Genomic DNA, 25,330 nt, shown 5'->3' with positions numbered 1-25,330 from the left:
TTATCAGTCTTCATGAATGCCTCAAGTTTTTATTAGAGTTCTGGAAGTTTTTAGTTAGTCCAGTGGTATGATCTCTGAAGTTACCAGAAATCTGTATTCAAGAGTACTTGTCAGGATTTTTTTCAAAAATATCCTTAAAGAAGAAGCAAATTTTGGACTGTAGCTGATTATAAATGACTTTTTTTAAAAAGAATCAAAGTAAAATAAAAATTGTCTATGGATGATAAAAGGCTTAGAATAGCCACGGTCAAAGATGAAATTGACTAGGATATTTGGTTATTTGTGTGGCATACAACAGTTTATCATAATAATTATGATAATGACATACTGATAACATATACCAAGACATATCAGACTTTTAGGAATCTCATACAATTTTGGAACACATTAGTAATACACTTTTATAAATATAACTCAAAGAAACAGCATTTCTTATTTGACAATATTTCCCATATGACTTTGACATCCCAAATAAGCCTAATGTGTCTCTTTTGGACTTCCAGGGGTTCGGGTTACGCCCAAGTTAGCTTGGGTCAAAAAGACTTAATTTTTGAATTTAAAATTTAATTTTGGAAAGTATCTCAAATATTAAAGGTTTAAAACACTTGATATAAAAATTAAAAAGGTGGCTGGGCGCGGTGGCTCAAGCCTGTAATCCCAGCACTTTGGGAGGCCGAGACGGGCGGATCACAAGGTCAGGAGATCAAGACCATCCTGGCTAACACAGTGACACCCCGCCTCTACTAAAAAATACAAAAAATTAGCCGGGCGAGGTGGCGGGCGCCTGTAGTCCCAGCTACTCGGGAGGCTGAGGCAGGAGAATGGCGGGAACCCGGGAGGCGGAGCTTGCAGTGAGCCGAGATCCAGCCACTGCACTCCAGCCTTGGCGACAGAGCGAGACTCCGTCTCAAAAAAAAATAAATAAATAAATAAATAAAAAATAAAAAAGGTTTAAAATACGTGATCAAAATAGAATCACAGGTCACTACAAAATAATGGTAACTGATTTAGCCAAAATGATAATTCAAAGATTTCGAAAAGCAAAAATCACTCCGATAAAGGAGATTCAGTTCTCAATCAAGAGACCTACAAAAGACAGCATGGGACAAACTCTCCCCTGTCACCTTTTCTTTGCCATCTATGCAAAAGCAAATACATCTTTCACTGTCTCTTATTAATACTACATTACATTTTTATTCAAAGGAGAAAAACAAGTTTTACTTTTAGGCCAGGCACAGTGGTTCATGCCTATAATCCCAGCCCTTTGGGAGGCCAAGGCAGGCAGATCACTTGAGCTCGGGAGTTCAAGACCAGCCTGAGCAACATGGTGAAACCCTGTCTCTACAAAAGATACAAAAATTAGTTGGGTGTAGTGGCATGTGCCTGTAGTCCCAGCTACCTGGGGGGTTGAGGCAGGAGCATTGCTTAAGCCTGGGAGGTCGAGGCTGCAGTGAGCCAAGATTGCACCACTGAACTTCATCTTGGGTGACAAAGTGAGACCCTGCCTCAAAAAAAAGAAAAAAATTACTTATGTATTAGTATATTATCAATTATCCAATCTCAGTCAGTTTTGACTACACAAGGTAAGATTTCCATAAACCTTCAATAATCTCTCACCATTTTCTATTAAAGAGCAGATTAATGCTCTGATAAAACCCAGTGGTTGTTCCAACACAGGAGCCCAGATGCTGGCCTTACATGAGTGTACTTTTGATATTAATACTTAAGTTTTAGAAAAACTTATTAAAAATTTCCTTCTATTTTTTTTTTTTTTTTTGAGATAGAGTTTCGCTGCTGTTGCCCAGGCTGGAGTGCAGTGGCATGAACTGTCTCACTGCCACTGCACTTTCATAAGGAATTTTGGGTTTCACCATGTTGGCCAGGCTGGTCTCAAACTCCTGACCTCAGGTGATCCACCTGCCTCGGCCTCCCAAAGTGGTGGGATTACAGCCATGAGCCACCGCACCAGCCATTTCCTTCTGATTTTCTTTTTTTTGGAGATGGAGTCTTGCTGTGTCACTCAGGCTGGAGTGCAGTGGCGTGATCTCTGCTCACTACAACCTCCACCTCCCAGATTCAAGTGATTCTCCTGCCTCAGTCTCCTGAGTAGCTGTGATTATAGGCGCGTGCCACCACACCTAGCTAATTTTTGTATTTTTAGTAGAGATGGGATTTATCCATGTTGGTCAGGCTGGTCTCAAACTCCTGACCTTGTGATCTGTCTGCCTCGGCCTCCCAAAGTTCTGGGCTTATAGGCATGAGCCACTGCACCCAGCCATTTCCTTCTTATTTTGACCAATTTGATCACATACAAAATGACTTTTACGAGATTAATCTTCCACAGACCTTCTAGAATTTGCTTAAATCTTCACTTTTGTCCTATACTTCCTTTTTATTTTGGCATTCTACGTTAGGGCAAAAATTTACTTCCCTTTTCCTGTTATCATTTTGACTACACAAAGTTCTCTCTCATGCAAAAGAAAAATTACTCTTTCAACAGTCTTTACCAAAAACACATCTGACTTTCTCTATACCCTCTGTAAATAGAATTGTTTCTTTTATATCAAGTAGTTTTAATCACATATATTAACTATAATTTTCACTCTTAGTAACCCAAATTTCCAGTGAAAAACCTAGGAAGTAAGTAATTTTTAGCTGTTTTCTACCAGCATTTGTAGATGAAAATAATTTCATAATTTCTAGAAAGATGGCTCCTAAATTTTTTTTGTTAACAGATTGAAATATATTTAGCTTTTCTATACCATATAAATGATTCAGACATTTTATGATGACCTATTACTTAATTTAACACAACGTGATATTAAGTTACTGAAAACAATTTTTGTTTGTTTGTTTGTTTGTTTTTGAGATGGAATTTCACTCTTGTTGCCCTGGTTGGAGTGCAATGGTGCGATCTTGGCTCACTGCAACCTCCGCCACCTGGGTTCAAGCGATTCTCTTGCCTCAACCTCCCGAGTAGCTGGGATTACAGGCATGCACCACCACGCCTGGCTAATTTTGTATTTGTAGTAGAGATGGGGTTTCTCCATGTTGGTCAGACTGGTTTCGAACTCCTGACTTCAGGTGATCTGCCCACCTTGGCCTCCCAAAGTGTTGGGATTACAGGCGTTAGCCACCGTGCCCAGCCTGAAAACAATTTTTAAAACTATGAAATGTTCATTTATAAACTTTTATCCCATTTACATTTTTTATTTTTTCATTCTTAACTATTTTGCCTGAATAGTTCATTAAACAAAGCTAGCCACCATCAATTTATTTCTTTGCTAATCATTTCTGTAGCCTGTGAATGTCATCCTCCCAAGCAGCTGGGACTTGAGGCATTCTCCACCATGCCCAGCCAGGTTTTTTGTTTTGTTTTGTTTTGTTTGTTGATTTTTGGTAGAGATGGGGTCTTGCTATGTTGCCCAGGCCGGTCTCAAACTCCTGGACTTAAGTGATCCTCCCACCTCAGCCTCCTGAGTAGCTGGGATTACAAATGCAAGCCACCATGCTCAGCTCTTGAATCTCATTATGTAAGGTTGACACTGTGAATATTTATTTTGCGTCCACATACCCAGTTTCCTATCCATTCACCCATTATTCATTCATCCATCCATCATTCACCAAACATCTATTCAGCATACATTTTGGGCCATGAGTCAAGGAATAGATCAGATCCTTCCCTGACCTGGAAGAGTTCCCTGGCTGGTTGAGGGAAAAGCTGGCAGCTCCCGACGATAAATTCTTTTTTTTTTTTTGGAAATAGGGTCTCACTCTGTTGCCCAGGCTGGAGTGCAGTGGCGTAGTGGCATGATCATGGCTCACTGCAGCCTCCTGGGCTCAGGTGACCCGCCCCTGACCTCATCCTCCCAAGTAGCTAGGACTACAGGTGCATGCCACCACGCCTAGCTAATTTTATTTATTTATTTATTTATTTATTTATTTATTTATTTATTTATTTATTTGCAGTAGAGGCAGAGTCTCACTGTGTTGCCCAGGCTGGTCTCAAACTCCTTGGGCTCAAGTGATCCTCCTACCTCAGCCTCCCAAAGTGTTGGGATTACGGACATGAGCCATCATGACCGACCAGCCCCTGATAATTCTGTTCAATTCAGCAAACACTTCTGTGTCACCCCCTGGTCCCTGTGGGGAGTGGGAATGAAGCAAGCCTGCCCTCAAGAAGCTCCCAGTCAATGGGGCGGCCAGATCTGGGCCCAGCAGTTGAGTGTAAGGCCAGCTGTAAGAAAGGCTAAGATGGAGATGAGATCACACCCTTAGGGAAGGGGAGTGCAGAACAGACTTTGGGGAAAACAGCAATTTCCAAAAGCAGAGATATGGAAGGTGGGAAGAGCAGGAAGCATGAACCCCACTGACCTCTCATGTAGTCCAGGGCCAGAGGGTCACAGACTCCCTGGAATGTATGTTTCATGAGGGCAGCACCTGGAACAGGGCCCAGCACATAATAGGTGCTCAGTTAATACTCAATAAGTAGATGCTCTTTCCCAGACCCCAAGCTGTTTGCCTTAAAGTCCTATTTGAAAGACTGGGAAAGCAAGTCACAAGCAAGACTTGTCCTAGATAAAGTAAAGTGTGAGGAGGGGGTGCAAATCAAGATTTGAGGCATACCTGATGCGGACCTCCAAGGATCAGAGAGGTCCTAGTCCCAGCTCATCCACTAACTTGCCACATGACTTTGGGCAAGTCACCTCACCTTCAGATGCCTCCATTGGAAAAGAATACAAGGGTGAGAGGAGGTGACCCCTGCGGGGGGCCTGTTATTTGGAAAGTGACAGTATTATGACTTTTTTCCTAACTCCCTCCTGTACAGAAACTCAGCCAAGAATGTTTAAAGCAGCTGGCAATCAAGAAGCAGCAGCACGTTGACAACATAACCCAGATAGAAGATGCCACCGAGAAGCTCAAGGCAAGTGGACATTTCTTCCTCATTCCCATGGAAAGACCCACATTTCCCCCCAGACACAAGGCACCCCCAATATGGAGCCAGTGAAAAATAAAAACCAACTGCGAAGGGGCAGATCGGGTTTGGTAGGGCCTGGAGCTTCTATAATTCAGGGTTCTTTAGAAAAAGAACACAAAATTACAGACAAAATTAGGTGCAAGACCATGATCGGGCCCTGCAAGTGAGGGTCCCTAAGCTCCGGTTTCCTTTGCTTTGTGGCAAATCTCTGGCTCCTTAGTGTCATCTGCCACTCTCTTAAAGTAACTAGCCCATTATCCCAAATTGCCTTAAACAAAGCAAAACACAGCTTAAGGAATATGCAGGTATCTCTTTAATTCCACTGCCATGCTGAAAGAAAGCAAGTAGGGTGTAGATCTGTTCCACAAATAGGTACTTTCTTCACTCTCCTTTCATAATGATGTTTGGATTCTCTGTGGATTTTGAATGGAAAGTTGAGACTGATGTTATTCTAAGTAACCATTTTGACCGTGACAAAGTTGTGTTTTTAGGCCTCAGGGGCTGGTCCCTTCCCCTTGCATCCTCTGTTGCTCCCTCCTCGCAGTGAGGGCTGGGGTGGGAGGCCCTCCTGGGGCCTGTCCCACTGAGAGCTGGAAGAACCCCTGCTCTGCACTTTGGGAGGCCGAGGCTGGAGGATCACTTGAGCCCAGGAGTTCGAGACCAGCCTAGGCAAGATAATGAGACCCCCATCTGTACTGAAAATAAAATAGCCAGGCATGGTGGTGCACGCCTGCAGTCCCAGCTGTTTGAGAGGCTGAGGTGGGAAGATCACTTGAGCCCTGAAGCTTGAGGCTATAGTGACCTAGGATCACGTCACTGCGCTCCAGCCTGAGCAACAGAGAAAGATCCTATCAAAAAAAAAAGGAACCCCTGACTGATTCACACAAGAGGAGGAGTGGCTCTGACCATGGGAGAAGCTGGTACCCAGTTTCTCCTGTGACCAGGCCAGGCCACAGAATTGGCTCCCACATTTACCTAAAATCCATTCTCTGTTAGGTGTCTTCATGACAGTTTGCCGGTACCCTGAGGACGTTTGTGGTTCACACCTGTGGCCCCAGCTTAATCATTAATAGTGTCCCTCATGTCTTCACGAGCAGAACTCTGGGCTTGGAGATAAACAGTACCAAAGGATTTAGAAAGTGAAAGCTGTCACGTTGGAAGGGCTGTGGGGAGGCCTGAAGATCAGGCTGCTTGTCTGCAAATGCCTGAGCAGATATGGTTTGAGGGCCCCCAAGAAAAGAATTAGGACCCATGTGGAGGGTCTAAGGTTTCCCTGGGCCACACTGGAAGAATTGTCTTGGGCCACACGTAAAATACACTAACATTAACGATAGCTGATGAGCTAAAAAGAAAAAAAAAAATCCCCAGAAAACTCATGATATTTTAAGAAAGTTTACAAATTTGTTCCCACATTCAGAGCTGTCCAAGCTTGGCCTGAGGGATGGCGTGGGGTAGGTTTCAGCTTAATCTAAGGAATGGTTCTCTTTCTCTTGACCCTTTCCCCCAACTAACTTTTTAACTTTTTATAGATTTAGAGGAAGTTGCGAAAATAGTAGAGTTTTGTGTACCTTGACCTAGTTTTCCCCAAGGGTTACTTGTTACATAACTATAGCACACTGTCCAAATAAAAAAATGGATGGTATGTGTATATAGTTTTACATCAACTTATCACATGTATAGATTTGCATAACTACCGCTGCAATCAAAATGCAGGCTATTCCATCACAGCCAAGTTCTACCTTCTTCTAGGCCAAGCAAGGTGGCTCACGCCTATAATCCCAGCACTTTGGGAGGCTGAGGCAGGCAGATCATTTGAGGTCAGGAGTTCAAGACCAGCCTGGCCAACATGATGAAACCCCATCTCCAATAAAAAAAAAATACAAAAAATAGCCAGGAATGGTGTTGCCTATAATCCAAACTACTCAGAAGGCTGAGGTGGGAGGATCACTTGAACCCAGGAGGTGGAGATTGCAGTGAGCCAAGATCATGCCTCTGTACTCCAGCCTGGAAGACAGAGCAAGACTCCATCTAAAAAAAAAAAGATCTACCTTCTTCTACACCTTTATGGTCACTTCCCTACCCACTGTCTCCCCCAAGGCAATCCCTAACCCCTGGCAGTTATTAATTTGATAATTGTGGCATTTGAAAATATCATAAAAAATGGAAAATGACTTTTTGAGGTATTTTTCACTCAGCAGAATGCCCTTGGGATCCACCCGAGTTGTTGTGACAACCACTAGTTCATTCCCATGTATTGCTGAGTAGTAATATTCCATTAATCAGGTAGTATGGATGTACCATAGAGGTTTTTTTTTAACCATTTACGTATTGTAGGCCGTCTGGTACAGTCTAGGGCTATTACAAATAAAGCTTCTTTAAACAGTTGTGTCCAGGTTTCTGTGTGGACGTAAGTTTTCATTTCTCTGTGTTAGATGCCCAGGAGTGCTGTTGCTGGGTCATATGGCACTTGCCTGTTTTTTTTTTTTTAAGAAACTGCCAAATGCTTTTCTAGAGTAGTTGTGCCATTTTACATTCCCATCAGCAATGCATGAAAGAGTGTTTTTCTGCATCTTTGACAACATTTGGTATTGTCACAAGTTTTTATCTTAACCTGCATAACCTGTGTGTAGTGATACCTTATCATGGTCTTAATTTGCATTCCCCTGGTGGCTAGTGATGTTGAGTATCTATTCATTGCTTGTTTGCCATCTCTACAAAAAATTAAAAAATCATCCAGGTGTAGTGGCACATGCCTGTAGTCCCAGCTACTCAGGAGGCTGAGGTGGGAGGATCGCTTGAGCCCAGTAGGTTGAAGTTGCAGTGAGCTATGACCATGCCACTACACACCAGCCTGGGTGACAGAGCAAGACCCTGGAAGAGGAAAGAAAGAAAAGAAAAAGTTTGTTGGGATTTTGATAGGAATTATGTTAAACCTGTTTATCAATTTGGGGAGAATTGACATTTTTACTATGTTTTCTTCCAATCCATGAACATGGTATATCTTTCCATTTATTTAGATCTTTGTTTTCTTTCATCACCATTTTATATTTTCAGCATACAAATTCTGCATGTTTTGTTAGACTTATACCTAAGTGGCCTTCATAAGGTAGTAATAAAAATGGAATTAGTAGTCAGCATTTTAAACCTGAGACATATTTGTATAAAAATTTATATTTAGGAAATTAGAAAGGTATTGCCACCCTATGCTTGCACTCTCATGTGGGGGCAGACGGAACTGAGCAATGGCTACTCCCATGGCATGGGATCTCCCAGCTCTACCCTGCCCACTTCCTTCAGTGTTAACAACGTGGCTCTTGTGAACATTTATATTTCAATTCCTGATAAATAAACAGATTTTTAAAAATTCATCCATAATCCTGCATCCTGCCACTTCAGGCCAACCGTTATTCACATTTTGAGATTTTTTTTCCTGTATATGCATATGTTTTTAATGTAGCTTGAATCATATTGTACATACAATTATAATATATCCCCAATCTGGAGGTGAGGCATGGTGGTTCATTTTCTTGTGTGGTTTGTCACATGTATTATCATCTTGTCTCTAGTAGGTATTTGCCATAGATGTCCAATACACCATGGATTGTGAGTGTGCCCCTTCAGAGCACTGTGACATGAGCATCTTCAGGGGATGCTATGAGTTTCAGTAGCTCCAGACTCGTTTTCATATTATTTTTCAGTTTTGAGTTTCCATGAATTTGGACTACAGCCCTGCTTAATGCAAACCTGTTGTTTTATTTGTTTTGCTGGTGATTTTCTTTTCACCTGTGACCCTGGATGGATGACTAGATTCCTTTTCTTTTCCATGGGCCAGTGGGTGGAGTTTTTCTGTTGCCTAGTTGATGGATGGAGCAGCTCTTTGTGGATCTGACTTGATGCAGGTCACTCATATCCACTCTCAGCTGGAATGTGGCCAGGTACCCTGTGCTCCCCTTGGATGGCCAGGCCGCATTGTGGTGTGGCTTTCATCTGCATGCATGCACCTCTGGCTCCACTCCTTCCAGGTCGCTTAGCTTCAGCTCCTGCCAGGTCACTCACACTGTGTTTCCTTTTTGGTTTTGGCACCAGTGAATTTCCTTTGTTTGTTTGTTTGTTTTATTTTGTTTTTGTTTGTTTTTTGAGACGGAGTCTCGAACTGTCGCCAAGGCTGGAGCATGGTGGCATGATCTCAGCTCACTGCAACCTCCGCCTCTTGGGTTCAAGCGATTATCCTGCCTCAGCCTCCTGAATTGCTGGGACTGCCGGTGCCCACCACCATGCCTGGCTAATTTTTGCATTTTTAGTAGAGACGGGGTTTCACTATGTTGGCCAGGCTGGTCTCGAACTCCTGACATCAAGTGATCTGCCCACCTTGGCCTCCCAAAATGCTGTGTTTGTTTTATTTGGCACTTGGTGATATAATTTTAAAATTTGCTCATTTTTATCAGCATTTCTCTGTGTTTGAAGTGGAAAGGGGGATTTTCCATGTCAGCTCCTCCCTTATTAATCAAAACTATATGTTGCTTTTATATATGGATTTTTGTTGTTTTTGTTCAGGATCATAACACTTTTCTATGTCATTAAAAGTTCTTTTTCAATGTCAGTATTAGAGGCTGTGTATTCCATATATGAATCTCCTGTGATTCATTAAGGTAGTTACCTAATTTTCAGACAGTTTGGTAATTATTTTGGGCACCGTGGTTTATTTCCTTCAGGACACAATCCTAGAAGTGATGCATTTACAATAAGCACAAACATGTGTTAGTATCCCAATGCCTTCTGTTGAATTGTGGCAGGCGTACTTTGTGGCAGAGAGGTCTGGGGCAACTGTGTGGCTCGGTTCTTATTTACATAGAGGCAATACTAGGGGAAATTCCATTCATTTGCCTACAAATTAATCCATAAAACAGGTCTATAAACCCATTAAAATCAACAAAATGTATACATGGTCCAAAGTCTGTTGTTCAGAAGCCAATGACCAGGCCCAACCAGTTGCTTCCAGAGAACAATTAAGGACTTGGCCATTAATTCCCAGCTGACACCCATTAAGTGATTTTCTCTTATATCCTCGTTCACAGGCTGATTACCTCTCCCATCATGCCATCCCAGGTGGTGTCATGGTTTAAATGTTTGTTCCTTCTAAAGCTCCATATTGAACCTTAATCCGCAGTGTGGCAATGTTGAGAGGCGATTGAAGAGGTGACCTTATACCTCATCACCCAATAAAAAGGTCTTAAAGAGTCTTGATTGGGTCATGAGGGTTCTGGCCTCATGAATGGATTAATGGATGAAAGGGTTATCACTGGAGTGGGGCCAGTGTTTTATAAGGAGCAGAAGAGAGACTGGAACTAGCATGTTAGAGTGCTCAGTCCCCTCACCATGCGATGCCCTGTGCCACCTTGGGGCCCTGCAGAGAGTCTCTGTATTAGGCCATTCTTGCATTGCTATAAAGAAATACCTGAGGCTGGGTAATTTATAAAGAAAAGTGATTGAATTGGCTCACAGTTCCGCAGCTGTACAGGAAGCATGGTGCTGGCATCTGCTCAGCTTCTGAGGAGGCCCCAGGAGGCTTTTACTCATGGTGAAGATGAAGCAAGAGCAGGCACTTCACATGGCAAGGGCAAGAGCAAGAGATGGGGGAGGAGCCACACACTTCTAAACAGCCACATCTTGTGAGAATTCACTCACCACCAAGAGGACAGCTCTAAGGGGATGGTGTGAAACCATTCATTGAAAGGGAGCAACGGGCCAGATGGCAGAAAGAAGGCTGTCTGCAAAGAGGCAGGGGCTGGAGGCAGAGGTTTCTAAGGTTGTGCTGCTTGAGCTGAATGCTTGCAGACAGGATGCCTGGGTGCAGGTGGACTGTGAGCTGAGTGCTTGTAACAGGATGCTTGAGTGCTAGTGAGCTGTTTGTGGTTGACCCTATTTCTTAGAACATTCACTCCCCACTACTGTTGTTTCTGTTTCTGCTAGTGAAGCCCATTTTTCAATTTTTTTTTTTTTTTTTTTTTGAGTCAGAGTCTTGTTTTGTCGCCCAGGCTGGAGTGCAGTGACTCGATCTCAGCTCACTGCAACCTCCATCCACCTCCCCGGTTCAAGTGATTCTCAAGCCTCAGCCTCCCAAGTAGCTGGGATTACAGACACTCACTACCACACCCAGCTAATTCTATTCTCTATTCTCTATGTGCAGAAGCTATATACAGAGAATCTTGGAACACAGATCTTCATGCACATGTGAAAGCACTTTCTAGGATACTAGTAAAGTAAGAGGGATTGCTGCATGAAAGAATAAATGTATTTAAAACTTTGAGGCCAGGCGCAGGGGCTCATGCCTATAATTCCAGCACGTTGGGAGGCCAAGGCAGGCAGATCACCTGAGGTCAGGAGTTCAAGACCCAGCCTGGCCAACAGTGACTCTCTGTCTCTGCTAAAAATACAAAAATTAGCTGGGCATGGTGATGGCCACCTGCAGTCCCAGCTACACGGCTGAGGCAGGAGAATCGCTTGTACCCGGGAAGCGGAGGTTGCAGTGAGCCGAGATCTTGCCATTGCACTCCAGCGTGGGCGACAAGAGCAAAACATCATCTCACAAAAAAAAAAAAAAAAAAAAAAAAAAAAAAAAATTGATACCTATTGTCATATTGCCCTCTAAAAGCAAAGTCCAATAGACCCTACCACCCACAGTTTATATAAATGCCCTACTTCACATACCCTTACAGACTGTATTTCAATCTTTTAAAAGTCTTCCAATCTAATGATCAAAAACTATTTTCTGGGCTGGGCATGGTGGCTCATGCCTGTAATCCCAGCACTTTGGGAGTCAGGAAGGTGGATCACCTGAGGTCAGAAGTTCAAGACCAGCCTGACCAACATAGTGAAACTCCGTCTCTACTAAAAATAAAAAATTACCCATGTGTGGTGGTACGTGCTTGTAATCCCAGCTACTCAGGAGGCTGAGGCAGGAGAATCGCTTGAACCTGGGAGGCAGAGGTTGCTGTGAGCCAAGATCGCGCCACTGCACTCCAGCCTAGACAAGAGTGAAACTCCTTCTCAAAAAATAAAAATAAATAAATAAATAAATAAAAATTGTTTTGTATTTCATCTAATTGATTTATTCTTTGGGCTTTATGTACAGTGTTTTAGTTTAACTGGACCTTCTCTTTTTGTTTGTTTTCCTTAACCTTTTATTGTGGAAAATCTCATATTATTTTAATTGTTTTTATTTTTATATTTTTAGTACAAAAAATGCAGAAATTTATTCTAAAATGCCACTGTTACACCACACATACATACACACATTTCCATATATAATTTGAGTTCTTTTAAAAGCTCTTTATTTTGTGCTTTTGACCTCTTATGTATGCTTGAGCCACATGGTTTTAGATCCTGTAGATTTATCATTTGTTTTGTTATAAGATACGGCAGATAACCTGTTATCAGGTTTCTCTTTATTGATTTTTTTAAAGCAATGTTGGCTTTTCTTATGCTTATTGTGTCTCCTAATGATTTAATAATTTTTAATCAGCATGTTAAGATTTTGATTGGAATTTCATCAAATTTATAGACTAATTTAGAGACAAATAATGACTTTATAGTAATGAACCCTCCCAGTCACGAATATGGTTTTGTATTAGGTTTATTTCTACAAATTTTGCTATTTTTTCTCTCATTTACAAAAGGATCTTTATTTCTCCGTGCATTTTACTATTGGTGATGGCTGGTGCTTAGGAAAGCTTTGGTTTTTATAAGTTGATCTTGTATCTGGCCACTTTGCTGAATTCACATTTCAGACGTTATAATTTTTTTCATGTTGATTATTCTGGATTTCCTGGTTGGCAGACATGTCATCTGCAACTGGTTTTTCTGTTTTCAGGTTAATGCAGAATCAAGTAAAACCTGGCTGAAGGGGAAATTCACTGAACTCAGATTACTACTTGATGAAGAGGAAGCTCTGGCCAAGAAATTCATTGATAAAAACACGCAGCTTGCCCTCCAGGTGTACGGGGAACAAGCTGACTCTTGCAGAGAGCAACTTGACGTCGTGAACGATCTCTCCAACAGGGTCTGGAGTATCAGCCAGGAGCCTGATCCTGTCCAGAGGCTTCAGGTAATGCTGGGGTCACTGCCCTTACAGCGGCCACCTGCCACCCACACTTCATCTCAGGTATTGTGGCATTGAGCACAGTATTGACACACTAAGCAAGTACACGGAATACTGTCTTGTCACCATGTAGACTGTCTTGCCCCCACACAAGTGGTCAAGAGAATATACATTGTTAGGAAGAGAGTACACATCTTGGGCTAATTAAATAATGTTAACAGCCACCAATTTCAAAGGCCTCTGTGTTCTGAGCACTGTGTAGCTTAGCACTAATATTCACCAGAACTCTGCAAAGTGGGCCCACCCATTTTATAAACAAAAAATTGAGGCTTATTGATGTAACTCACCCGGTCTCACACAGCTGGTAGGTGGCAGAGCTGGTATCAGGTCTGGCTGTCTGTCTAGGTCTGTCTGACTCTAAACCCACAAGGCACCTTGACTGGCCTTCTGCCTATGTAGTCTTTTTTTTTTTTTTGAGATGGAGTTTCTCTCTTGTTGCCCAGGCCAGAGTGCAATGGTGCGATCTCGGCTCACCACAACCTCCGCCTCCTGGGTTCAAGCAATTTTCCTGGCTAGCCTCCCAAGTAGCTGGGATTACAGGCATGTGCCACCATGCCTGGCTAATTTTGTATTTTTAGTAGAGACGGGGTTTCACCATGTTGGTCAGGCTGGTCTTGAACTCCTGACCTCAGGTGATCTGCCCACCTCGGCCTCTCAAAGTGCTGGGATTACAGGCGTGAGCCACTGCGACCGGCCTGCCTGTGTAGTCTTAAATTGAGACACCCCTCCCGAAAAGGCAGGTGTCCTTGCAGTTACTGAGCACATTTCAAAAGCTGAGTCACAGCTGGCTCAATGGTACTCCTTGGCCACAGGGCTTTGTGGAGGAAGAGTCTAAGAAATAGCCCCTGTGGCAGATCACTTGAGGCCAGAAGTTTGAGAGCAGCCTGACCAACATGGCAAAACCCCCCTCTACTAAAAATACAAAAATTAGCTGGGTGTGGTGGCGCGCACCTGTGAGGCTGAGGCAGGAGAATCACTTGAGTCGGAGGCAAAGGTTGCAGTGAGCCGAGATCGCGCCGCTGCACTCCAGCCCAGGTGAGAGTGAGACTCTGTCTCAAAGAAAAAAAAAAAAAGAACTAGCCCCTGCTATACTCATTGCTACATTTAGGGAAAGCATGTCGTTGAGGATGGTGTTCCTGTCTTTAGGGAAACGTGGAAGAAACTCTTGTCTGGTGTCAATATCCCTGTGCAGTCACTTCTGCACTAGAATTGCTTTTCCACTAATAGAGCTCCTCCTGTTCTCTTCTTTGCCTTGGGAAGTTCAGAGCCAAATCTGCCTTGACTAACTATACTAAGGCTTCATGGCAAACACTTTGTGTCTAATTTTCTCTTTGCTTCATTTTTTCTCGCTATAAAGAAAAATCTTGCCTTATTAGAGGACCTTTGCAAGACACTTTAAAGGCTGTGGGACAAGGCTAAAAAGTTGCACCGACTCTAATCACAGATTGGTATGGGCTCTGGCTGGAAAATCAGACAGAGAAATAAGCTAGTCAACAAAACCAGCCAAGCCAGTCCCCAGGTGGGGATTTCCACTCTTGTGTCTTTATGTGGCCTCAGTCGGTTCAGCCTGTGTCTCATTGTCAGCTGTTTCAGCCAAATTCTATACGAGGTGCTTTCCTAGGCATAATGGGTATTGTGCTTTAAGAGGGGCAAGATGCACAAAGTGATACACTTAATTGTCTTTTTTTAAATAATGGTCGTTTTTAAGGCTTTGGAATACAAAGGAATCCTTCCATGGGGAAGCATGCTATTCTCACATCAGAAAACGGTTTCAGGGCTTTGTCATCTTTTTTTTTTTCAAATTTTCTTGTGCCAAAGCTACTGATTTTAATCATTCACCATTCCTACCTTCTATGTGTTGATTCGTTTATTCATCAATACGTACTGAGCCAGGACGTTAGGAGCTCACAGCTGGGTGGGGAGACTTGCTCAGAAACAGTTATTTACAATACAGCTTAAACAATTTTGTAAATATGAAGCCAGCAAAATTATGTCCAAGAAATGTCTGACACTCTCTAGCTGGGAGAAGGATGCAGTCTGGGAGGACTTCTAGGAAGAGGTGATGGTAGGGCTGGGTGCTGGACAATGAGTAGGAGCACACTGTATATAGAGAGGATGGAGAGGGGACAGACAGGAACAGTGTACATGTGAGAGCTTGACAGGCTGAGGAACCAGTTGGGGTGCAGCCTGGCTTGAGGAGGGGTGGGTGGATTGAGAGACACAGCTGAATCCATAGGCCATAGTTAGTTCATGAAGGCCTTATGTGCCATAGAGTTCAGACTTTGTCCTGTAATGAGATAGCAGACGGGAATGTATGTATGTTTGTTTGTTTGTTTGTTTGTTTGTTTTTGAGACAGGGTCTCACTCTGTTGCCCAGGCTAGAATACAGTGGCTCATTCTCAGCTCACTGCAACATTTGCCTCCCAGGTTCAAGGAATTCTCCTGCCTCTGCCCCTTGAAGAGCTGGGACTATAGGCACGTGCCACCATGCCCGGCTAATTTTTGTATTATTAATAGAGATGGGGTTTCACCATGTTGGCCAGGCTGGTCTCAAACTCTTGACCTCAAGTGATCCACCCACCTTGGCCTCCCAAAGTGCTGGGTTTACAGGCGTGAGCCACCCACGCCCAACCCAGGGGAGTGTTTTGCACTGAGGGATGAAAGCGTTCACATGGTCAGATTAGTGCTTTAGAAAAGTCACTTTAGAGACAGAGTGGAAGATGGACAGGGGAGGCCAGGATGGGAGACTGGAAGGAAACAGGAGGAGGCCACAATATCCAGGAGAGAGATGATGGTGGCCTGGACCAAGACAGGGGCAGTGGGGATGGGGAGAAACAGGCAGGTCAAGAGATGCCACAGGAATGGAGATTGGAATTGGAGAATGAGTAGGGGGAATCCTGAGATGATGCCTGGGTTTCTGGCCTGAGAGATGAAGGGCTGGGGTTTCTGTTCTCTGAGTCTGCAAAGGCAAAATGTAGCTGTGCTCGGTTTCATGCATTTATTTATTCCATCATACATATGTTTTGAGAACCTGTGTGTCAGGCCTGGTGCTAGCCGCTGGAGTTTGGGGTTACCAGGTGGTGCCACGTGTCCTCTATCGACCCCTCATCCTACCCTACTCATCTGCCCTCTGAGCCCCCTCTCACCTCCTCGGAGCTGCTCCCTGCCCACCCTGGACTTCCTGCTAGTGCTCGGTCTCCCCCGGCCAGCTCCATTCCAGCTCTCTGGGTGTGATGTTAGGCCTGGTTCCCCACCAAAATGAGGTTGGACTCTAGACTCCTGGCCTCCTAGGCTGAATGGGGCTTGGAGGCCATCTCACAGCCTCCTCCCAATGTACAGCATGCTGCCAGGTGGGGCCTGCCCCTGCCCAACAGCTGAGTGCTAGGCCACCCTCCCTCCCTCCTGAGGCCCCCATCTGTCCACCCCTTCTCGGATGGGCAGCACTGCCACTGCCAGCCAAGCCTGATCACCTGAGGCAGTCAGCTTCCTTCCAACTCCTGGCCAGGACAGCCCTTCAGAAAGTGCAGCCATGGTTCTTACCTGCAAACATGAGAATCCACTGGAACGGTTTTAAGCAAGAAAGGAGTTTATGGAAGAGTATGAGGTAGCCCATAGGATCTCCAGGAGGGTCAGAGAGTCGGGATGGAAGATGGGCAGCAGGAATGAAGTCCAGGGGTTGTTGCCAGTATAGGCCCCATGGCACCTCTGCTGGGCAAGACATCACCACTCACACCACTGACCAGAACCCCCACCACTGCTGTCCCTGAGCGCCTCATGCCACCATCACTACCTTCACCCTCATTTCCAAATCCACACTTTGGCTTGGAGGCGTCTGGTCACACTCCTACAGCACAGGTGCAAAGGCAGCTGGGGGGGCGGTTTCTAGCTTCTCCTTAGTGAAGCCACACACCATAGGAAGGTATTGAAGAGGGGCTGTCCAGACCCAAAACAGGACACATGTCCCTTGCAGTGGCCACGCCCCCTCAGTCAGCACTGCAGCTGAACCTTGCTGGTCTTTGGCGTCATTCTTAGAACATGGTTTCCTGCTCCACCTTTGAATAAGCTCCAGGGGCTCCTTCCCCAGGGAGACTGACCTCTCACTCTTTTTGTACCCGAGGCAGACCCGTGGTGCAGTGTGTGTGAGGCTGAAGCCTCTCTGGGAAGGGCCCCATGTCAGCCTGACCCCGCCCTCTGCCCACATAGCTGGCACAGAGTAGGCCTCAATGAACACGGAAGGAAGGAAGGAAAGGAGGGAGGGAGGGAGAGGGAGGACTCCCCAGTGCCAGCCCTGAGAAACCACACCTCCGCATGGCTCCCACCTCAGGGATGCTGTGTGGTCTCTCCAGGGCTCTGCTCCTGGGGGCATGGCCTGGGCTGACCATAGGTGCCAGGCCAAGGTGGAGCCTGGGCATGGTGGTGTGGGTTTGTTCCTGGATGCAGCACAGGAGGCTGGGATGCTGCCTGCATCTCCCAGAGCCACCCTCACCCCCGTGTGCCCACACAGGCATACACAGCCACCGAGCAGGAGATGCAGCGGCAGATGAGCCTTGGGGAGCTGTGCCACCCTGTGCCCCTCTCCTTTGAGCCCGTCAAGAGCTTCTTTAAGGGCCTCGTGGAAGCCGTGCAGAGTACATTACAGACGCCATTGGACATTCGCCTTAAGGAAAGTAAGTCGCTGAGTGACCAACTTTGTGTCCTTAACTCCCCTAGTGCCCTTTAGCCCAGAGGCAAATGCAAAGATCATCTCCCTACATCCTGTCTCTCCGACACTGAGGCCCTTGGCTGGGCGGTCAGGGGCTCCTGGGCCTGGTGCCTAACCCACCCTCACCACTTCACCTCCAACCCTTCCTGAGACCGAGACCTGCCCTTCTCCAGTCACACTGTCCTGCTTCTGCCCCTCAGATCGCTCCTGGGAGCCTGCCACATCTCAGCCTTGCTCTGGGTTCCCAGCTGGAATGACCAACTCTTCCTCCTCCTCTTCCTCTGGCTGAGGCCAAGGCCTGGCATCCCTTCAAGGCAGACTGGCACAGCTGTGCCCACCTGGGAAGCCCTTTCCTGCCAGCCCAGCCCTGACTCACTCCCTCCTTTGGCCATCTCCCCTCTCCCTTCCTGCTCCAGGGCCTGCCCATGTCCTGCTGGAGAGTGCTCATGAAGTGGACACATGGACCCCTCCTTGCCCCTTGTAAGCACGTGAAGGGTAGGAACCAGCTTTAGGTCAGCACGTGAAGGGTAGGAACCAGCTTTAGGTCCAACTCAGAGGTCCCCGCAGGGCCTGGCACAAACCATGTGCTCAAAAATATCTGTTCTTTGATTCATTTATGCGTTCGTTCATTCATTTATTCATTCATTCATTCATTCATTCACCTCTGCTGTCATGATTCATTCAGAACATTTATCAAGCCACTCTTATGTGCCAGGCATAGCAGGGCACAACACAAAGCTCCTTGTCATCTTTTGGTGCTCACAGTCTTTGTAGGGGAAGACAGACAGTACACAAACATGTCAGGTGACAGGAACTGTTATAAAGAATAATAAAGACTGGGTGTGGTGGCTCACGCCTGTAATCCCAGCACTTTGGGAGGCCGAGGTGGGTGGATCATGAGATCAGGAGTTCGAGACCAGCCTGGCCAACATGGTGAAACCCCATCTCTACTACAAATACAAAAATTAGCCAGGCGTGGTGGCGTGCACCTGTAATCCCAGCTACTCCGGAAGCTGAGGCAGGAGAACTGCTTGAACCCGGGAGGCAGAGGTTGCAGAGAGCTGAGATCATGCCACTGCAAATCAACCTGGGTGACAGAGCAAGACTCTGTCTCGAAAATAATAATAATAATAATAATAAACCAGGGCAGGATGCAAGACAGGAAAGTGACAAGGAGGAGGAGCTGTTTTATATAAGCAGTTGGGAAGGCCTCTGAGAAGGGGACACTCAAAGTGGCCCAAAGGAAGCGTTCGTTCTGCAGGTTCTGTGGCTCTGAAGGGCCAGAGGGCACAGTGGTCATAGGCACGGCCTCTGGAGCTCGGCCTCCTGGGTTCCTATCCCAGGTTTACCACATGGAACCCTAATGAACCCTGCCATCTTAGACACGGCACCTCCCTTTTCCATGCCTCTGTTTCTGCTTCTGTAAAGTGGAGACCGTAATGCAGTCGCCTTCCTGGGCCACTGTGAGGATTAAATGAGCTCTTACACATGTAGCGCTCAGGCGTAATAAGCACCATGTACGTCTTGGCGATTGTGATTGCTGCTGCTGTTACATGTGGGGGAGGCATTCTAGACAGAGGGAAAAGCAAGGGTGGAGGTCCTGAGGCGTGATGGGAGTGAGCTGGCCATATTGAAGGAGCAGCAATGGAGACAATGGGGACAACGGGAGCGGACATGGGGTCACAGGGGAGAGAGGAAAGAGATCAGAATCCAAGGATTTTGACGTGGGCAACTCGCAGAAGGAAACTGTCATTTTCTGAAGTGAGAAAGAGCGTTTAGGACTGGAGGGAATGAAGTATTTGAACCTGTGAGATTTGAGAAGTTGGACTCCCAGGTGGTGGTATCGCCTAGGCAGTAGGACCTATGATTCTAGAGTTCGGGGGAGAGGGGAGAGGCTTTTGCCTTGATGAAAGAACAACTTCAGCCAAATTAAATTTAAAGGAGTTTAAATGAGCAATGAACGATTCATGAATCCGGCTGCCTTCTGAGCCACAGTGCGCTCAGACTCCAGCACAGCCACGTGGTGGAAGATTTAGGGACAGAAAAAGGAAAGTGACGTACAGAAAACAGAAGTGAGGTACAGAAACAGCTGGATTGTTTACAGCTCGGCATTCGCCTAATTTGAACATAATTTGAACAGTTGGCTACATCTGATTGGCCAAAACTTGGTGATTGGCACAAGTGCAGGCTACGGTCTGTTTACACCTCCACTTGTTATTGTTCACGATGTGCAGAAAAATCTTCAGGCCGAACTTAAAAGATGTAGTAAGGAAGAGCTTTAGGCAAACTTGATTTAAACAGCCTGCAGGTGGGCTTCCCCGCTGTCTACAGGCCCCTGTGATGAGCGCTGGGAGTGATGGGGGCAGAAGGCACTTCTGGGGAGGTGCTGAGTGAGCTCCAGCCCCAACAGCTGAGAAGGAGGCAACCTGGACAAGGGGGGAAGGATGTGGGGGGTGCTGTCCAGGCAGAGGGCACAGCAAGTGCCAAGGGCCCTGGGTGCCCCTGCTGTGCCTGCTTGTTGGGATAGCCTCCCCTCCTTCCTTCTTTCTGAGCACTCAGACCTTCCTGAGGACTCAGCTCTACTTTCTTGTTTTCCATCTTTACCCTGGAATTTGCAAGTCTTCCCTGAGTCGCCGCCCATCCTTGAGTGCTGGATCCAGTAGTTGTTCGCTTCTCAGCTCCTCCTCCTGTTTAGGGCTCTCCCACACCAGCCTCCTCATCCTGGGGTTTTCCTGTCCCTGTAAATTTACATAAATCCCTTAAATCTGTGTGGCTCTTGGGCGAGATTATGCGAATCTTCAGTCATGTGGTATTTTTAGCATGTCTTATTTGTCTGCTTGCAAGAGCTCCAGGCGCTCATTTCTCGACAATTCCTTACAGGCATGAACTGCCGGCTCTTGGACCCTTCCAGCACCAAGCCAGGTACCTTGTTGAAAACCAGCCCCTCACCAGAGCGATCACTCTTCCTAAAATGTAAGACCCCCGGGAGTGGGGATAGGGTGGAGATGGTGGAGATGGTGGGATGTTGGGTGGAGAAGGATCATGGAAATGGAGGTCCCTCTTTTTTTCTCATTAGAATTTGTTTTTTTTTTTTTAAGAATTTGTTTTTTTAAAAAATGTTTATTATTAAAGACATGTAAAATAATACATGTTCATTGTAGAAAAATGAGAAAAGAAAAAATTAGTCATAATCCCTCTTCTGTGAATAACTGCTGTTATTATTTGTCCTTTTAGCTTTCTTTAGCACATATAATATGCATATAATGATATATTTAATATATCTTTTTATTTTACAAACATAGTGTCATACTATACATTCTGTTTTGTCATCTGTTTTCATTTACTAATATATTATGAACATTTTTATTCTCTTAAAAAATTGTACAGGTAGGGCCAGGCCTGGTGGCTCACACCTGTAATGCCAGCACTTTGGGAGGCCAAGGCAGGCAGACAGCTTGAGCCCAGAAGTTTGAGACCAACCTGGGCAACATGAGGAAACTCTACCTCTACAAAAAATACAAAAATTAGTTGGGCATGGCGATGTGCTCCTGTAGTCCCAGCTACTTAGGAGGCTGAGGTGGGAGGATCACTTGAGCCCTGGAGGCGGAGGTTGCGGTGAGCATGCTACTGCATTCCAGCCTGGGTGGCAGAGTGAGACCCTGTCTCATAAAAAAAAAAAAAAATTATACAGGTAATGCATGCTTATTGTAGAAAATCAGCAATTACAAATATGTAAAAACAATGGCCCCTCCCAAAGAACGCTGTTAATATTTTAACATATATTCTTTCAGATATGTGTGCAGATTTTTTTAATGGGACCGTATTGTAGATATTCTTTGTAATTTTTTAATTAACAGTATAGCTTGAACAATTTTTAAAATTTCCCACCCTACACTGATGTGACAATTTTCTATATCAATAAATACATAACTTTGTTTTTTGAGGCAGGGTCTCACTCTGTCACCTAGGCTGGAGTGTGGTGGCACACTGCAGCCTCGACCTCCGGAACTCTAGTGATCCTTCCACTTCAGCCTCCCACATAGCTGGGAACACGGATGTTTGCCACCAAGACTGGCTAACTTTTAAATTTTTTGTAGAGACGGAGGTCTCCCATGTTGCCCGTGCTAGTCTTGAACTCCTGGGCTTAAGTGATCCTCGCACCTCAACCTTTCAAATTTTGGGATTACAGACATGAGCCACTGTGCCCAGCTAATACTATCACTGTGTGTATGTGTGTGACAGAGTCTTACTCTGGAGTGCAGTGGTGCAGTTATGGCTCGCTGCAGCCTCGACCCCTTGGGCTTAAGTGATTTTCCCACCTCAGCCTCCCTCATAGCTGGTGCTATGTGGGAGCACCATGTGCCACCATGCCCAGCTAATTTTTTATTTTTATCATTATTTTTAGAGGTTGCATGACCATTGCATTGAATGGATGTGTCATATTTAGCCAATCTCATAATGTTGGATGTTTACATTTTCATTTCTAAAACAATGCTGTAATAAACATCCATTCTTGTACACATTTGTTGAATTAATGAATGAGAGAATGAACACACCACACCTCATTTTTAGATTTTTTTTTAGGAGTAATTTCTCAAAGTGGAATCACTGGGTATCAACCTAAAGAAGACTCAATCTAAAGAAGGTTCAGTATCCAGTTAGCAGAGTTTATTCAAGTGCAAAGTAACCATCAGGAGACAGAGGGAAACCAAGGAATGCTGATCAGTGCTCCTGGCATTGGGAGTGGGACAGTGAATATCAAAACGGAGGCACTGAGTAGATTTACATTTTCCATACAAAGGCTAACATACTGATTTAAAGGCCAGGCACTGTGGCTCACGCCTGTAATCCCAGCACTTTGGGAGCCCAAGGCAGGTGGGTCACTTGATGTCAGCAGTTCGAGACCACCCTGTACAACATGGCAAAACCCTGTTTCTACTAAAAATACAAAAATTAGCTGGGCTTGGTGGCAGGTGCCTATAATCACACCTGCTCAGGAGGCTGAGGCAGGAGAATCGCTTGAACCTGGAGGTGGAGGTTGCAGTGAGCTGAGATCACATCACTGCACTCCAGCCTGGGTGACAGAGTGAGACCCCGTCTCAAAAATAAATAAATAAATAACATACTGACTTAATATTTGATTCTCTACTATTGATTACACCCTAACGGGTTAACATCCTATTGAAAACAGGTAACAATCTAAAGGGTCTCTTATCTCCAATGCCATTTAGTGTAGGTTTGAATGAAGAATAGGGAGTCTGGTTAATGTATAACATCTCCACACAAAAGTCAGGAAGTAATGGTCATGCACCAGAGAAGAAAAACAGCCACATTATGTGACTTAGTTTCCAGGGCTTAACTTTTCCCCTTGGCATAATAAATTAGGAAAGTCCTGAAATTTTATTTTCTTTTTACACTGGACATGAATTTTTCAAGTAAACTTTAGTTGAAATATAACATGCGTAAAGAAAAGTGCACAAACTGCCAGGCACGGTGGCTCACGCCTGTAATCCCAGCACTTTGGGAGGCTGAGGTGGGTGGATCTCCTGAGACCAAGACCATCCTGGCCAACATGGTGAAACCCCGTCTCTACTAAAAATACAAAAATTAGCTGGGCATGGTGGCATGCACCTGTAGTCCTAGCTACTCAGGAGACTGAGGCAGGAGAATTGTTTGAACCTGGGAGGCGGAGGTTGCAGTGAGCCAATATTGCACTACTGCACTCCAGCCTGGCAACAGAGCAAGACTCCGTCACAAAGGAAGGAAGGAAGGAAGGGAGGAAGGGAGGGAGGGAGGAAGGAAGGAAGGAAAGAAAAAGAAAGAAAGAAAGGAAGGAAGGAAGGAAGGAAGGAAGGAAACAGAGAATAAAGAAAAGTGCACAAATAAAAAATGTGCAGCTCAATGATTTTTTAAAAAGGAAACATTTTATAACCACCTTCAGATCAAGAAATGGAAATTTCCACTCCCTAGAAGTCTTCCTCATGTGCCTTCCTGTTTACTATCCCCAAAGGGGATTCACTCTCCAGACTTCTAGGACTATAGGTTAGTTTTACCTGTTTTTGAACATTCAGTAGATCATTCAGACTATACCCTTCTGTGTTTTGCTTCTTTCACTCAACATGAGATTTATCCATTTTTGTATACTGACATATTGAGTGGCTGTTATAAATTCACGTAGTACTTCTAAGCTATCTACAGATTATTTGGGATTTTCTGTAAATAAGCACGTCACCTATGAATAATAATCTTTCATTTCCCCAATCTTTATTCTTGCCTTTCACTTCTTTTTTTGTGCCATGAGTTACTGTCTACTACATTTAGAACATTGTCGAATAGAAATGGTTATAATGAGCAGCATTTTCTCTCACCGTGGGTATACATCCAACAGAAATGCATACATATGTGAATCAAAAGACTTGCACAAGAATGTTATGTGACCGAAACACAGGTTCAGTTGCTCAACACTTTGCAGAGTTCAATTAACAAGAGCGAGGTCTGGTATAAAGAAAGTGGTTTTATTCCAAAGCTTAGCTTAGGGGAAGAGGTACAGGCTCCTCCTGCCCTTAACGGTACCGCCTCGCTTTTAGGGCAGAAAGCAGAGAGTTTTAAATGGGGACTTTGTATGAATGGCATGCAGGGGAGGAGCAAGCAGATGGGGGTCTACATGACTCATTTTGGTGCCTTTTCTACCAGGTGGTTGAGCTGATGCCATTGAGGGCAGAAAGAACTAGGTTGTAATGTGGCTGTTGTCCTGAGATGCTGTCCAGGTGGAAGAGTTCTGTCGCAGGCATACTTTAGGTTGTAAATTGACTGTTGTCTCTTAAGGCAATCTCTTGGTGGGAGAAAGTTCTGGTTCTGGACCCTCTAAGTAGGTAGATAAGTTTGCCCTGTAGGGAGTATCTGGTGAAGGGAAGGTAATGGTTATAATTACATTTCTAAAGAGCTAAGTAGAGGCAGGGCACAGTGGCTCATACCTGTAATCCCAGCACTTTGGGAGGCTGAGGCAGGCGGATCACGTGAGGTCAGGAGATCGAGAGCAGCCTGGCCAACCTGATGAAACCTCGTCTCTACTAAAAATACAAAAATTAGCCAGGCATAGTGGCAGGTGCCTATAATCCCAGCTACTAGGGAGCCTGAGGCAGGAGAATTGCTTGAACCTGGGAGGCGGAGGTTACAGTGAGCCGAGATAGCACCACTGCACTACAGCCTGGGCAACAAGAGTGAAACTCCGTCTTAAAAATTAAATAAATAAATAAATAGCTAAGTAGGAAGTGGGAGACAGGAGAGAAAGGGGGAAAATCTTAAAAACAACTCATTTTCTTTCTCTTAGAAAAATGCTCTATTTCGGCTGGGCACGGTGGCTCACGCCTGTAATCCCAGCACTTTGGGAGGCCGAGATGGGTGGATCACGAGGTCAGGAGATTGAGACCATCCTGGCTAACACGGTGAAACCCCGTCTCTACTAAAAATACAAAAAATTAGCCGGGCGTGG

The 25,330-nt window shown here is 45.0% G+C and overlaps 1 protein-coding gene across 3 annotated transcripts in view; it reads left to right on the top strand.

Annotated features, from left to right (window-relative positions):
* The window catches only part of TRIM14 (tripartite motif containing 14), a 36,383-nt gene that overhangs the window by 5,303 nt on the left and 5,750 nt on the right, over positions 1-25,330 (top strand). For all 3 annotated transcript variants that reach the window (XM_011993754.1, XM_011993753.1, XM_011993752.1), the window contains exons 2-5: positions 4,829-4,924; positions 12,849-13,082; positions 17,641-17,803; positions 20,719-20,811. In XM_011993754.1, coding sequence (XP_011849144.1) covers positions 4,829-4,924; positions 12,849-13,082; positions 17,641-17,803; positions 20,719-20,811 — 586 coding nt within the window. The remainder of the gene's footprint in view (positions 1-4,828; positions 4,925-12,848; positions 13,083-17,640; positions 17,804-20,718; positions 20,812-25,330) is intronic.

The sequence above is a fragment of the Mandrillus leucophaeus genome, unplaced genomic scaffold (genome assembly GCF_000951045.1).
Source record: "Mandrillus leucophaeus isolate KB7577 unplaced genomic scaffold, Mleu.le_1.0 Scaffold433, whole genome shotgun sequence".
In the NCBI taxonomy this organism is placed as follows: Eukaryota; Metazoa; Chordata; class Mammalia; order Primates; family Cercopithecidae; genus Mandrillus; species Mandrillus leucophaeus.
The sequence above is the reverse complement of the archived record's forward strand: the minus strand, read 5'-3'. Positions and strand labels throughout refer to the sequence as shown.